The sequence below is a fragment of the Eulemur rufifrons genome, chromosome 21, assembly GCF_041146395.1.
Source record: "Eulemur rufifrons isolate Redbay chromosome 21, OSU_ERuf_1, whole genome shotgun sequence".
Taxonomy (NCBI): Eukaryota; Metazoa; Chordata; class Mammalia; order Primates; family Lemuridae; genus Eulemur; species Eulemur rufifrons.
Window position 1 is genome coordinate 111971 of NC_091003.1, and position 14183 is coordinate 126153.

The 14183-nt window shown below is 41.6% G+C and overlaps 2 protein-coding genes across 8 annotated transcripts; one reads left to right on the plus strand and one right to left on the minus strand.

Moving 5' to 3' along the window:
- Positions 1–477: 477 nt before the first annotated feature.
- On the plus strand, positions 478–7953 carry ZNF140 (zinc finger protein 140). Of its 7 annotated transcripts, none has more exons than XM_069497407.1 (4): positions 478–1424; positions 3014–3140; positions 3415–3510; positions 6050–7953. In XM_069497407.1, the coding sequence occupies exons 1-4, from the start codon at positions 1416–1418 to the stop codon at positions 7189–7191; spliced, it is 1374 nt and encodes a 457-aa protein (XP_069353508.1). In that variant the 5' UTR covers positions 478–1415; the 3' UTR covers positions 7192–7953. The 7 variants fall into 7 exon arrangements, with proteins under 7 accessions (XP_069353508.1, XP_069353511.1, XP_069353505.1 ...); XM_069497410.1 differs by having other exon boundaries at positions 6165–7953; XM_069497404.1 differs by having other exon boundaries at positions 2936–3140; positions 3412–3510; positions 6050–7763.
- A 3722-nt stretch (positions 7954–11675) lies between these two features.
- Positions 11676–13316, minus strand: ZNF891 (zinc finger protein 891). Its single transcript, XM_069497402.1, is given in 1 exon segment — positions 11676–13316. A coding segment is annotated over 1 exon segment (1641 nt).
- Positions 13317–14183: the final 867 nt, after the last annotated feature.

Below are 14183 nucleotides of genomic sequence, written 5' to 3' on the forward strand. Positions count from 1 at the left end.
CGGAAGTGCAGTGTGAGAGCGGGCTTGTGGCTGTCTGGCCGCCCTGGGCGCGGCAGCGTTGCATTCTGGGAGTCGTAGTAGGGAAGGGAAACCCTCCATTCCACACATGGAGCGCGCGGTGCACTGTGGGAAGTGTAGTTGTCTGGGGCCCGAGTTGGTGCCCATTGGCGCCGTGGGCCCTACCATGTTGCACTTTTGGAGGCTTAGTCGGGAAGGGAAACCCTTTATCCCACGTTCGGAGCCCACGCTGGGCTCTCGGAAGTGCACTGTGAGACCGGGGATGTGCCTGTAGAGGTGCCGTGGGCCCAGCCGCGTTGCATTCTGGGAATCGTAGTACGGGAGGGAGACCCTCTATTCCACACATGGCGCCCACAGTGGACTCTAGGAAGTGTAGTTGTCTTGGGCCAGAGTTGCTACCCCTTGGCGCTGTGGGCCCCACCAAGTTGCACTTTAGGAGGCATAGTAGGAGAGGTAAACCCTCCATCCCACGTTTGGGGCCCGCGGTGGTCTCTCAGAAGCGTGACCTGAAACCGGCGCTCTGCGTGTAGCGAGGCCAAGGGCGGGGCCGCGTTGCACCCTGGGAGTCGTGGTAGGGGAGGGAAAGGATCCCACACAGGTACCCCGCGGTGGGTTTTGGGAAATGTCATTGTCGGAGGCTCGCCTTGGTTTCACTCGGCGCTGTGGGCGCCGCCGCGTTGCACTTCGAGAGGCGTGGCTGGGGAGGGAAACCCTCTATCCCACGCACGGAGCCGGCGGTGGGCTCTTGGAAGCGCTGTGCGAGACCGGGGTTCTGGCTGTGTAGGCCCCGAGGGCGCGGCCGCGTTGCCTTCTGGGAGTCGTAGTAGGGAAGGGCAAGCGTGTATCCCACACACGGAGGCCGTGGTGGTTCTTGGGAAGTGTAGTCGCCTGAGGCCTGCGGCCTGTTGGGTTTGGCCCCTGGCGTTCTGGAAGGCGCAGTTCCGGCGACTCCCGCGGCGGAGTCCTCGGGGGCGGAGCCGAGTGTCTAGCCACGGTGGACCGCAGGCAGGTAAAGGGTCCCGCCCTGTGTAACGGGAGCCTGGCCGGATGACCAGTGGCTGCGATTCCGTCCGGAGCCCGGAAACACTTCGCGAAAAGCACAGAAGAAACATCCCTGCCCCGGCCACGGTTAAGTGAGGAGGTGCTGGGGATGCAGGGCAGGTTTACGGTCCCCGGAGCCCAGGCTGTGGCCGGAAGGGAAGGGTCTCTCACAGGCGCCCCGGGCACTCTGGGCCCCTGTCTGTCGCGAGGCAGGGGAGCGGGAGAAGACGGCACTCCCTAGCTGGGGGCCAGTGACTGCGGCTCGGCCCGGCCGCCTTCTTCGCTCAGGGCTCCTTTCTGTCCCCGCCAGGTCTGCCGTTTCGCACTGTCGATCTCCGCGATCCCGTCTGTGAGCCATGCCTCAGGTATGCTGATGTTCTCTCTTTTCTTACTGAAGCGTAGCAGTATTTCTCAGCATTTGGAGACTTAGGCTTTCTTTCTCCTGAAACTACGTGCTTGACAGAACCCCAGGCCCCTACCCCCATTGTTCCTCTTTAGGGGTTTCTTATGTTTTATGGTGAGCGGATAGGGTGTCAGCCGTTCCATTGCCCCCTCTGTTCTCCAGTTGTTAGAAAGAAGAGTGTTTTACTCTATGTTGCTCGCTCTAGCCGCCCTTCAATCCTGTATTCAGCGTATTATTTTTTTACTGAGCACTTATTTTCAGCACCCATATCAGTGGTGCTTACAGTGTGAAGATTCTTGAGCCCTACCTCACTCAGATCTCCTGAGTCAGAAACTTTGGGTCTGTGGCCTAGCAAGCAGTCTGGGCTTTCCGAGTCTGTCCAAGTGATTCTAACACATGACGCATCCTCTGTCTTGGGATTCAGCAGTGAGCACAACAAAATCTCTGAACTCACTTTTCAGACTTAACATTAAATTCCTATGGCAAGGAACACTGATTAGTTTTACTGTGATTAGTGTTAAATGCTTGGCTGGTAATTGTGCTTCACAGAGGTAGGGATAACAAGGCCGACCATTCCAAATGAGTCTCTCATTTTTAGCTCCATTTCTTTGTCCTACTTCCTTTGTCATTCATACTTGTCTCCAAATCCAGGGGCTGAGGTTTGCTGGGAAATCCAATTTCCATCTCTGCCGCAGATCTCACTGTATACCGTAGGAAAGAGTTGAGTTTATTAGTCAACAGTCTCCTGTCAATTTTTTTTTTTTTTTTTTTTAACTTGAAAACCGTGAACTATGACTCTGCCATACGTATGGGGCTGCCACTAGTTTGGGATCTTTTAAATTCCCATGCATGCCTTATGTTAATGGTCATGTCCATCACTCCAGTGGTGTGAAACCAGGCTGCAAAGCAAGGACTTGTTTATTATTCCCCTTCACCCTAAGGGAAGAGCTTTGGGCTCCATCCTGGGAGGTATTGGATTCCCTTCTTGGGAGATCCATGTATTTTTATAGCTTATCCTTTTTGTCCTGTGACATTGCTAAAATTACCACTAAGTTTCACAGCTGTTTCTTCACGATTGGGGATGACTGACAAACTTGACAATGCATGCCCCTTTTGAAGGGTGCTACAGCAAGTTATCACCACGAAGAAATTTTAACCAACTCATATTAAAATAGGCTGGTATGGAGGAAAATATACATTGCTTATTAAACATGAAAGAATAGTCATCACCATTTGTCAAGTAAGATCTTAAGAATTTTTACAACCCAAGGCAAAAATCCATGTGCTGCACCTGTATCATCCTTTATCATGAACAAAACTGTAAATTTTCTCAGAACAAATCGTTTATATTTTTTCTCCTTTTCTCCAGTTGTATGACAAAATATGAAAGCTAGCTCTTAGTTATATAATAATTACTCAGAATTCTGAAAACTCCCATTGCCCCTGCTTATACACATTGTCCTTCCTCCACAGTGAGATTCATTTCACTTCTTGATCAGGGCCTTTGAGGGCATGGGTGCTAGTTGTGCAGATACCTGTTTGCCGTTTCAGGGGTCAGTGACATTCAGAGATGTGGCCATAGACTTCTCCCAGGAGGAGTGGAAACGGCTTCAGCCTGCTCAAAGAGATTTGTACAGATGTGTAATGTTGGAGAACTATGGCCATCTGGTCTCACTGGGTAAGTATTCCTCCTCATCTCTGTCGAGTCAGAATTTGACCTTTATAATTGCTGTTGTAAATCTTGATTATCTGGCTGAATAATGCCAAGGGAAGGATGGCGGGGTGTTTTTTTTGTTTTTGTTGTTTTTTTAAATTAGTTTTAAAGATGGGGCTTGTAACTGCATCTAATCTTCAGACATCTTTCATACTTACTTCTGACATTTCTTTTCATGACCCTTCTTTTCTTAGGATTCAAGGACTGATTTTGAATTTATTTCATTTTCTGCAAGCAGGTCTTTCCATTTCTAAGCCAGATGTGGTTTCCTTATTGGAGCAAGGGAAAGAGCCTTGGCTCGGGAAAAGGGATGTGAGAAGAGATCTGTTTTCAGGTGAGTGAGTTAGAAGCTGGTAGGGAAAATTTTAAAAACCACCCAGTTAGTCAATTAGAAACCAGTAGCCCTTTTTTTTCCGTATGTTGGTTGAAATTTTTTTCCTTAAGATACCAGAGAAGTGGAGACCATAAGTCTTACCCACAAATCCATAAGGGACCACTTCAAACCCAATTCACGTCTTATACCTTCTCCACTTTCTCACAGATAGATATGTCTTTCTTACTTTCCATTGTTAGGTCTCTCTGGTCTCTGAATTTTGTTTCCTCCCTTTCTTCAAATTGGCATATGTTTCTATTGTCTAAATAAAAGGTATCTGTACTTTTTATGGTGCTGTTTTATTTCATCATCTTGGAAAGATTAACTCATTACTCTTTGATTAATCGATTTATTCATTGATTTACATATTGCATTCATAAGATTTACTAAAATTTTAATTTTGTCAGACTTCCTCTTAGATGCTACAGAGTCGACAGGGCATACGAAAGTTCAATAACTGTCGAGGGATTTTTGTCCTAGTGATGTGTCTATAAATAACTTGTGTTAGATGTGTTCAAATTAGCAGTTCAGTGGTGAGAGAAAAGGAATTTCTAGTTGATGTTTTAGGCCTAGATAATTTGGATAGGTATAGCAGTAATAGAAACATAAAACACAAGAAAAGGGTCAGTTTTGGAAAACAGGTGATGACTTAGTTTGAGACGTGTAAATGTATAGGTTCATTTGATGTATTTCAGTTCCCAGCTAGTTGGTTTGATGAAGCATTTCTAGATGAAACCTTTCTTAATCTGTTGCAATGGATTTTTATATCTTGTCCCTGGTCTTATGTAAGGCCAGAGTAAAAGACCAGAGAAAGTAAAAGAAGCTTTCTTATGTTTTATGTCATTAACTAACGTTTCCTGTGTTCTCTTTCTCCCTGTTTCTAGTCTCATCTCCTGAAGAGAATTACTCAGTTTATATCCCTAGATATTCAGTAGGTATGGAATTAATTTACAGAAGAGGCAGGAAAGGAATTTAATATTTCCCTGTTATTGAGATCATGATTTTAACAGAACAGCTATTTCACTGCATCCTTAATCCTATTCTCTCATGTATTTTTGTGTCCCTACCATATGGGTATACATCTTGATTCATTACTGAGCTGGGTACTAAAGAAATATGAGGTCTATTCACTTCTCCTTAATAGCTTACGGTCAGAGTGATAATAACAGATGGCGTTTCCCACTTAAGAAAATAAGTGTCGGCCCCTGTAATCCTAGCACTCTGGGAGGCCGAGGCGGGTGGATGGCTCGAGCTCAGGAGTTCGAGACCAGCCTGAGCAAGAGCGAGACCCCGTCTCTACTAAAAATAGAAAGAAATTATCTGGGCAACTAAGATATATATAGAAAAAGTAGCCGGGCATGGTGGCGCATGCCTGTAGTCCCAGCTACTCGGGAGGCTGAGGCAGTAGGATCCCGTAAGCCCAGGAGTTTGAGGTTGCTGTGAGCTAGGCTGACGCCACGGCACTCACTCTAGCCCGGGCAACAAAGCAAGACTCTGTCTCAAAAAAAAAAAAAAAAAAAAGAAAGAAAGAAAAGAAAAGAAAAGAAGTGTCAAAGTGTTTAGAGAAAAACACATTTTTAGATGTCATTGGGAAATGATTTTAGAATTACATAAATGTTGCAAGAATAGTACAAAGAATACCGACATGCCTTATACCCACATTCACCTTTGCTAACAATTTACCCCCATTTGCCTTATCATCTGGTATATGACTTTTCTTCTGAAACATCTGAGAATAAGTTGTGTACATCATGACCTTTTAGGCCTCAATTCATAAGTGTTCATTTCCTAAGAATAAGAACATGAATGTGTTTCTTAAAAAATACCTCATCCTGTGAAATGCTGTTCCAATTTAAAAGTGATGAAATCTGTTTCTGAAATTCACCCTGGAGAAAATCAGGACTTCTGTTTGTCAAAGGCATTTGATGGGAAGGTACTGTCGTACCAAAGATGAGCTTCATATCAGTTCAGAAGGTTCAGTTAGTGAGGATCATAGCAGTTTTCAGAGAAACGTTTTTTTCCCATTTAGAATAAATTATTGTAAGATGTTCCAAAGGCACTAAGTGAACGGAGCCAGACGTCTTTGTGGCACCTGAAGGACACCTGCTGCGTGTTTATTAGCAGCGTTGTGATATTGCCATTTTCAGATAGTTCTGGCAGTAAAAACCATTTAAATGGAGGTGAGAAAGACTAATGACCTATACTTCACAGTTACTTTTCTTCCTGAGTGTTCCACTTTTCCCTCTCCTTCAGTTACTAATATTTAATCTTTTTATTTAATCCACCCATATCTCTATTGATTTCTTCTGAATTTTGGGGCACACTTCTGAAATCAATATAAATCTTGATCTCACAGTCGTATATGACCGCTATGAATGCCATGCAATTGATGATTTTTTTTTTTCTCTACTTAATTCTCTCGTTATGGGAGGAACGGCTTTATTTTACTCTGCAAAGAAAGAAAAAAGAAACAATTGCTTTGTTTTTTGTTGTCTTTCAGTTTCACAGTCAAATGATGAGATCAAAGAGTTTTCTCCAAAAAATGTTGTTTATGATGACTCATCCCAGTATTTGATAATGGAAAGAATTCTAAGCCAAGGCCCTGTGTATTCCAGTTTCAGAGGAGGGTGGAAATGCGAGGAGGATACTGAGATGCTGCAAGGAAATCAGGGATGTGTCAGGCAAGTGGCAGTCTCTCATCAGGAAGCCTTGGCTCAGCATGTGAGTGTCAACAGTGTGGAGAGGCCCTATGGATGCCACGAGTGTGGAAAATCTTTCAGTAGGCGCTTTTCCCTCGTGTTGCACCAGAGAACTCACACGGGAGAGAAACCCTATGTATGTAAGGAATGCGGCAAAACCTTTAGCCAGATCTCAAACCTTGTGAAACATCAGATGATACATACTGGAAAGAAACCCCATGAGTGTAAGGACTGTAATAAAACATTCAGTTATCTTTCATTCCTCATTGAACACCAGAGAACACATACAGGGGAGAAACCTTATGAATGTGCTGAGTGTGGAAAGGCCTTTAGCCGTGCCTCAAACCTCACTCGACATCAGAGAATTCACATAGGAAAGAAACAGTATATCTGTAGGAAATGTGGAAAAGCCTTCAGCAGTGGCTCAGAACTCATCCGCCACCAGATTACACATACTGGAGAGAAACCTTATGAATGCATTGAATGTGGGAAGGCGTTTCGCCGTTTCTCACACCTTACTCGACATCAAAGCATCCATACAACCAAAACCCCATATGAATGTAAGGAATGTAGGAAAGCCTTCCGTTGCCACTCATTCCTTACTAAACATCAAAGAATTCACGCTGGAGAAAAACTCTATGAATGTGATGAATGTGGTAAAGTTTTCACTTGGCATGCATCCCTTATTCAGCATATGAAAATTCATACTGGAGAGAAACCCTATGCATGTGCTGAGTGTGACAAAGCCTTCAGTCGGAGCTTTTCCCTCATTCTACATCAGAGAACTCACACTGGGGAGAAACCTTATGTATGTAAGGTATGCAACAAATCCTTCAGCTGGAGCTCAAACCTTGCTAAACATCAGAGAACACACACTCTAGAGAACCCCTATGAATATGAAAATTCATTTAATTACCACTCATTCCTTACTGAACACCAGTGAATTGACACTACAGAGAAAACTTAAAGTGTATGGGATATTAGAAAACATAATGCCTTACCTTTCCTTCAGAGAACTCTTGGAAAGAAGCCTTATATGAATATGATGAATGTGAAGAAATGTGTCCCATATCTTCTCTAACATCTTGGAGAAAACCCCCAGGAATCCGTGAGAAAGCCTCGTAGCTGCTCATTCTTTTTGCAGTAATGCAAGATGGAATCAATACTGAGAAGATTCTTATCAGGTAATATTGAAAGGATTTCATGTGATAGGATTCCCTTACTCTACATTTGTAAATTCCTCTGAGGAAAGAGCACCTGTACAATAGGTGTGAGAAAGCCAGAGATCAGCCCTCATTCTGCCATCTGTCAGCTCACCCAGGACAGATGCATGAGTAAGGAATGAACTTTGCAAAGATGTACTTTGGACATCAGAAAATTCGTATGTAAGCAAAGTGATACAAACATGGTAATTGGGCAATGCCTTTATGATGTAACACTTATTACATTTTTAAATACTCTTTTAGTAGGGAAAGCAATTCTATAAGTGAATGGAGGGTAACTTTCTACACTATTTCAAACCCATGTTAGAGAATTATGCTAGGGGACAACTACCATTGTAATGAATGTAGCAAAACCTTAGATACCTGAGAAGTCATACTGGATGGAATCTGTGGGAAGAGGTCTTATTTTGGAGGAGGGGGAATTGTTTTTTAAGTGAATTCAGAAAAGAAAGTTATGAATAAATCTTTTGATGTATGATAAATTAATCTTGTATTTGCTGATTTTTTTCCCACAGCATATAATTCTGAAAATGTAACTACCACACTATCGACATCAACAATGAAGAGTAGTGTGCTTTTGTAGAAACAATATAGAAACGTAATTATAGAAGCACTTTTAGGTATCAAGGTTTTAACTTTGAGATAGTTTGGATTTAAGGTTATGCTAACTCACAGTTATCCTTCAATTTGACCATAGCCATTACTTATACAGTCTGAAATAAGTGTAAATACATTCGAGGAAAAAATGCCAAGGTAGATTTCCTTTTTTCTTCCATGTACAGTGAGAACAGGTCTTTTGAAAGCACATGTTTAAAAACTGTTCCGGCATTATCAGCTGCCCAGCTGGCAAAGCTCACATGATTGGAGCAAGTTTGTTTTGACCAGGAAGGTAAGTAATTTTATTTTATATAAAGGAAAATACAGAACATGAGTAGGAGTGACTTCACTGAGCATGACTGTCGTGGCCGCATTGAGGGCACATCTGTGGAAGGTATTACTAGATAAATATCATTTAACGAGTCATTTTGTAGGAGGTGGGATTTATTTAATAGAAGAGTTTTAATTCCAGTCAAAGGCCTTACTTACATGTACTAGAGTACTAAATACGTTATCAGAAGTGTATTTCCTCAAACCTGCCATCAGGTATGCCATTTTTGTACATACACTTTGAAGTGTTCCAGTTTTCCATAAGAGTTGTTTAGGAGTGGTTGACTTATCTTAAAATAGTGTACAATCTGGCTCAAACACTGATAAGCATACCTTCATATGCATCTAGTATCTTATTTGGTTTCCTAAGGTAACAGTGGTCTGTCTCAGGGTGAAAGTCAGGTTACCGTGAGCTGTCGGCAATGTTAGGACATGAAAAACTCCTTATTGATTTAAATTGATATTTTATTTCTTCAAGAATATACTGTATATCTTCAACTTTCTGCTCCCTGTCTGCTCTCCACTCTTCTCTGTAGTCTATGGGATTTCACCTGTTTGAACTATATCACAGGTCCTCAGTCTACAGCCCGTTGGCCAGGTATTCATTGACATAGTGTTTATGGCTGCTTATCTACTACAGCAGCAGAGCTGAGTATGTTGTCATATTGCCATCAGGCTAAAATTTACTGTCAAGCCCTTTATAGAAAAAGAGTTTGGCAAGTCCTGACTGCATAAAATCTTTGCCCTCTAGCTTTTGGTGGGGTGCTACCAGTGTGAGAACATTTACTTTATTTAGAAAGAGATGTGAATATCAGAATGGATCTATCATATGCATTGTGCTCAGCTGTCCTCTAGCCTAGGAAAGGCCAAAAGACACTCCCTTCAAGGAATTAAGAAGTAGGCTGGGTGTGGTTACTCCCCTTTAATTCCAGCACTTTGGGAGGCCAAGGTGGGAAGATCTCTTGTGGCCAGGAGTTTGAGACCAGCCTGGGCAATATGGTGAGACCCAGTCTCTACAAAAAGTAAAGAAAAGAATAGCTGCATGTATTGGTATGTACCTGCAGTCCCAGGTACTTGGGAGGCTGAGGCAAGAGAATTGCTTGAGCCCAGGAGTTCACAGCTGCAGTGAGCTATGACCATGCCACTGCACTCCAGCCTGGGTGACAAAGCAAGACCCTGTCTCTGAAAATAAATAAATATACAAACAAATAAATAAATATTTTAAAAATTCTAGAGGCAAAATAGATTAAATACATTATGGTACAGCCATATAATCAAACACTAAGCTATTAAGAATGAAATAGAACTATGTGCATTGACATGGAGAGATAGATACATTTAAAAAAAGGCTGTAGAATGAAAGGTATTCATTCCATTTTTACAGAAGGAAAACATGTTATATGTACATAAATTCCGACAGAATGTACACTTGTCTTCAAAATTAAATTTGTAAAGCACTAGAATCTGAGGAGGAAAGGCTTTCCTTTCTCCTGTATAGGGCAGAGGTTGTTTACATTTTTCCCATATGTATTAGTTTTATAATTAAAAATCACCAACAAAGTTTAAGAAACAATAGAAAGATACCATGGCAGTGGCATAGCATACATGCTGGAACACAGTAACATTCAAGCACAGGGAATCCTGTTATGAGGCTGTTGCAATAAAATCAGAAATGCTGATTGAGACCATGCCTGAATCTAGCTGCTGGTGTACTGGTTGAGTATCCCTTATCCAAAATGCTTGAGACCAGAAGTGTTTCACATTTCAGATTTTGGAATATTTGCATTATACTTAAGCAGTTGAGCATCCCAAATCCAAAAATCCCAAATCCAAAATGTCCAATGAGCATTTCCTTTGAGCATCAGGTTAATGCACAAAACGTTTTGGACTTTGGAGCATTCTAAATTTCACATTTTCAAATTTGGGATGCCCAACCTGTACCAAGATCATTTGGCCAAGATTAGTATATATTCCAATTCCAACCAAGCAAAGGACAACCCCTTGCTGAGTACCACTTAAGATGATCTCCACACTCAAGGACCAGATGCATTTGGGATCATTTTTAAACTGCTGACTGCTACTGCTGTACCCAGCAGGGCTGCTAACAACTAAAAAGTTAAGGAATACTTGGCTTCCCAGCATGATTGCAGATTTTCCATTCCAAGCTACATATAAACCCTAATTAGACCTAATTATCCATCAACTTCTTAGACACTGATGGGATTTAATCTATCTTCACTCTAAATTTTCTTTTCAGTAGTCATGGCTCAAAGTCTCAGCCCATTCCCCAGATCTCATCTTATTTTCTCTATCAATATTGTTGTTACAATCTTCTGTATTCCTTATGCCACACCTACAAAACCTAAAGTCCTGTCCTTCTGGAAACTGTTTTTGATGGTACTTCCTGAGATTCTCGAGTGATGAAGAAACTCCCTTAATATCTCAAACTACTTCTGTTAACATTCTGTTCATTTCTTTGCATTAACTTAAACTTGGCTGTCTGCTGAGAAGAAGAAAAAAAACTTGACAATAATCACATCAAAGAGGGGCTTATTCCCATATATGCCACGTATCTGTAGGTTGGAAAGTAGGAACAATGTCTTCCTTACTCCTTAATATCGTTTATAATCATTGCAGCCTTGTAAAGGCCACTCCTTCTTTGGGCTCACACCATCTAGTTATATCACCTTCTCTGTCTCTTCCTGGCTACTATTTTCTATTCAAATGAACTCTCCTTCTAATTCACTTAGACTTTGCTACTTGCTGTCTTCTTCACCGAAGGCCCTACTGATACCATGGGAGGACTCTCACACATGTAAGACCTTCACTGAAATCTCTGGCCAGTATTTCATCCACCTTACTCTTAGCAGACAATCTTACCATGAAACCTATAATCGTCTGTCTATATTTTATCAGCCAGGAACAGGGGAAATGATATCTCTTGGCTACAAGGAGGCTGGGATAAGGAGTTTTGTAATTGGATACAAAGAAGCAAAACTGAAGTTCCATTAATAAAGGAGAAGGAGGAAATATAAAGGCTAGCAACTAGCAATGTTTGCCACAATGGGCCAGAAAGTAGCTCTTCGGAAACACCAAACAGCATCATATAGTTCAAATATTCTGAAACAAACATACAACAAAGAGTGTTATATAGCTAAAGAGCTGTTCTGAGGGCCATTTATGGCCTTAAATGCTTATTTTAGAGAACAAAGACTGAAATAATGAACTTGGGCTCCACCTTAAGAAAATGAGAAAGGCAATTCCACATTCAAAACACTTACAGGGGTTCTTTCCCAGCGTGAACTTTCTTGTGTCCAATAAGTGAAGAGCTCTGACTGAAGGCTTTTCCACACTGGATACATTCATAGGGTTTTTCTCCGGTGTGAATTCTCACATGTCTTCTTAGGGAAGAGGAAACACTGAAGGCTTTCCTACATTTTTCACATTCATAGGGTTTCTCTCCAGTGTGTGTTCTCACATGCATTCTCAGGGATGAGAGACCACTACAAACTTTCCCACAGTCATTGCATTCATAAAGGTTCTCTCCTGTGTGTATTTTCTTGTGAACCTTAAGGTGAGAGCTTGTGTTGAAGGCTTTTCCACAGTCACTGCATTCATAGAGTTTTACTCCAGTGTGTATTCTCTTGTGCACTATAAAGTAAGAGCTTGTGCCAAAGGATTTTCCACACTGACTACATTCATAAGGTTTCTCTCCAGTGTGAATTCTCTCGTGAGCCTTAAGGGATGTTTTTTGACTGAATGCTTTTCCACACTGATTGCATTCATAGGGTTTCTCTCCAGTGTGAGTTCTTACGTGTCTCCTTAAGGTTGAGGAATCACGGAACACTTTCCCACATTGTTTACATTCATATTGTTTCTCACCCATGTGACTCTTCCTATGCAAAATTAGATTAGAAATCCTTTTGAAGGCTTTTCCACATTGATTACATTCATAGTGCTTCTCTCCATTATGAGCTGGCCCTTGCTGCTTAAGGGATGAAAGATTACAAAAGGTTTTGTTCTTATTAAATTTATAGGAATTCTCTGCCACAGGAAAATTGTTACGTATAGGAAACATATTATGTTTGAAGTGCATACCATCCTTGGAGCATGTGTATTCCTTTTGTGCTGTTTCAGTTCTCTCAAGATGCCATAGAGCTCTGTCACATTCATGACTTTCACAGAGGTTCTCACTTACAGAGTTCTTCTGAAAATTATTTAAGATTAAATTATGTTTCAAACATTCAATCTCTGAGTAACATTTTTGGCAATGTTTACTGGTGGAAACTCTCTGTGAAAAAATAAGTTTAGATCTAAGTTTAGAGTTTTCCTCTAATTCATGGTAGTCACAGAATATCTCCTGAGACACTGCATTCTTTTGGGTATATGTCACTTGCCTCAAACTTCCCTCTGTAGTCTTGAGCTGTTTTCTGATCTTATAGCATTCCTTGTCTTCTCTTAATGTGTAGAACAAATTATCCACTGTGACTCTTATCATTTTCACTGCACTGGATGGTATCTCCCCAAAAATATTCTGCTTAGGAGTTAATTCTTTGTTTTTAAGTGGAATCTTCTGGTCTGGAAAGATGCCTTGGGGAATTCTCTTTTTCATAGTTTTTACCTCTTCTTGATCCAATGGGGAGATCACAGTAAGTCTGCATAATTGATATTCTACTGATGTGAGATTTCTATAGTTTTCCCGCATCACATCTCTGTACAGACTTCTCTGAGCAGAGTCCAGCAACAGCCACTCCTCCCGGGTGAAGTCCACAGCCACATCTCCAAAGGTCACTGGTTCTTGCAACCAGGTTATTGGAAACCCAGCAGCCATCTTTTCATCTTCAGTATTTCTCACACAGAAACAAGGAGAGTCCTACGCAAGCAGAGCCCATGCTGGGGAGAGGCCAATGACTGCCATCTTGTCAATTTGAAAGTGACATAAACCTGCAAAACAGAGAGATCAGGATGTTTCTCCTCTTGTTGCTCCAATCCAATCATGGGAGGCATGCATTCAACCAGCAGTCTTCCCTGTAGCCAAAAAGGCAGGTTCAGGAAATAGATGAGAGATAGAAAAAGGGCTCCACTGGGGGCAAGGCGAAAAAAATTATAGAACCTCCCCCACCTCTCAGCAAGGTCTAACCAGCTTAAAATCTTTACCAGGATTTGTACTGACATGCAATATAGTCATACTTGGCCTCTTCTAAAACTGCTATCCTGCTTATTTGTACTGGCTTCTCCTGCAGGCCTGGGTGGATCAAGCATGCATTATGTAAAAGAAAATAGAAGTTAAAGATAAAGAGACCCAGTCAAAAATGCATGGTCAATGAAATTTCATATATAATTTCTTACTTTTTTAGTTAAAATTTTGGGATTGAAAAATAATTTTCCTGTTAAACATGACTGTTTTAAGTAAATTTATTTGTTCTACATCTTGGTATTTATCTGAATAACCTTACATATAGTAATTAGGACTGATGATTTGGCTGCCATCTTACTAAGGTATTTTATTGCAGTTGTCAAAGGTACACATGTGACTTTGAAACAAATGTTCATTTGATTATCTCCAATTTAATCTCCCTCCTCAAAGTCCATATTTTTTTTTTTTTTTTTTGAGACAGAGTCTCACTCTGTTGCCCAGGCTAGAGTGAGTGCCGTGGCGTCAGCCTAGCTCACAGCAACCTCAAACTCCTGAGCTCAAGCGATCCTCCTGTCTCAGCCTCCCGAGTAGCTGGGACTACAGGCATGCACCACCATGCCCGGCTAATTTTTTCTATATATATTTTTA

Excerpts from the sequence above, each read along its gene's own strand:
- ZNF140 (XM_069497404.1), top strand. The coding sequence starts at position 2,975 with ATGGGTGCTAGTTGTGCAGATACCTGTTTGCCGTTTCAGGGGTCAGTG. Across the intron at positions 3,141-3,411 it reads TGGCCATCTGGTCTCACTGG|CAGGTCTTTCCATTTCTAAG; the intron begins GTAAGTATTCCT and ends ATTTTCTGCAAG. Across the intron at positions 3,511-6,049 it reads GAGAAGAGATCTGTTTTCAG|TTTCACAGTCAAATGATGAG; the intron begins GTGAGTGAGTTA and ends GTTGTCTTTCAG.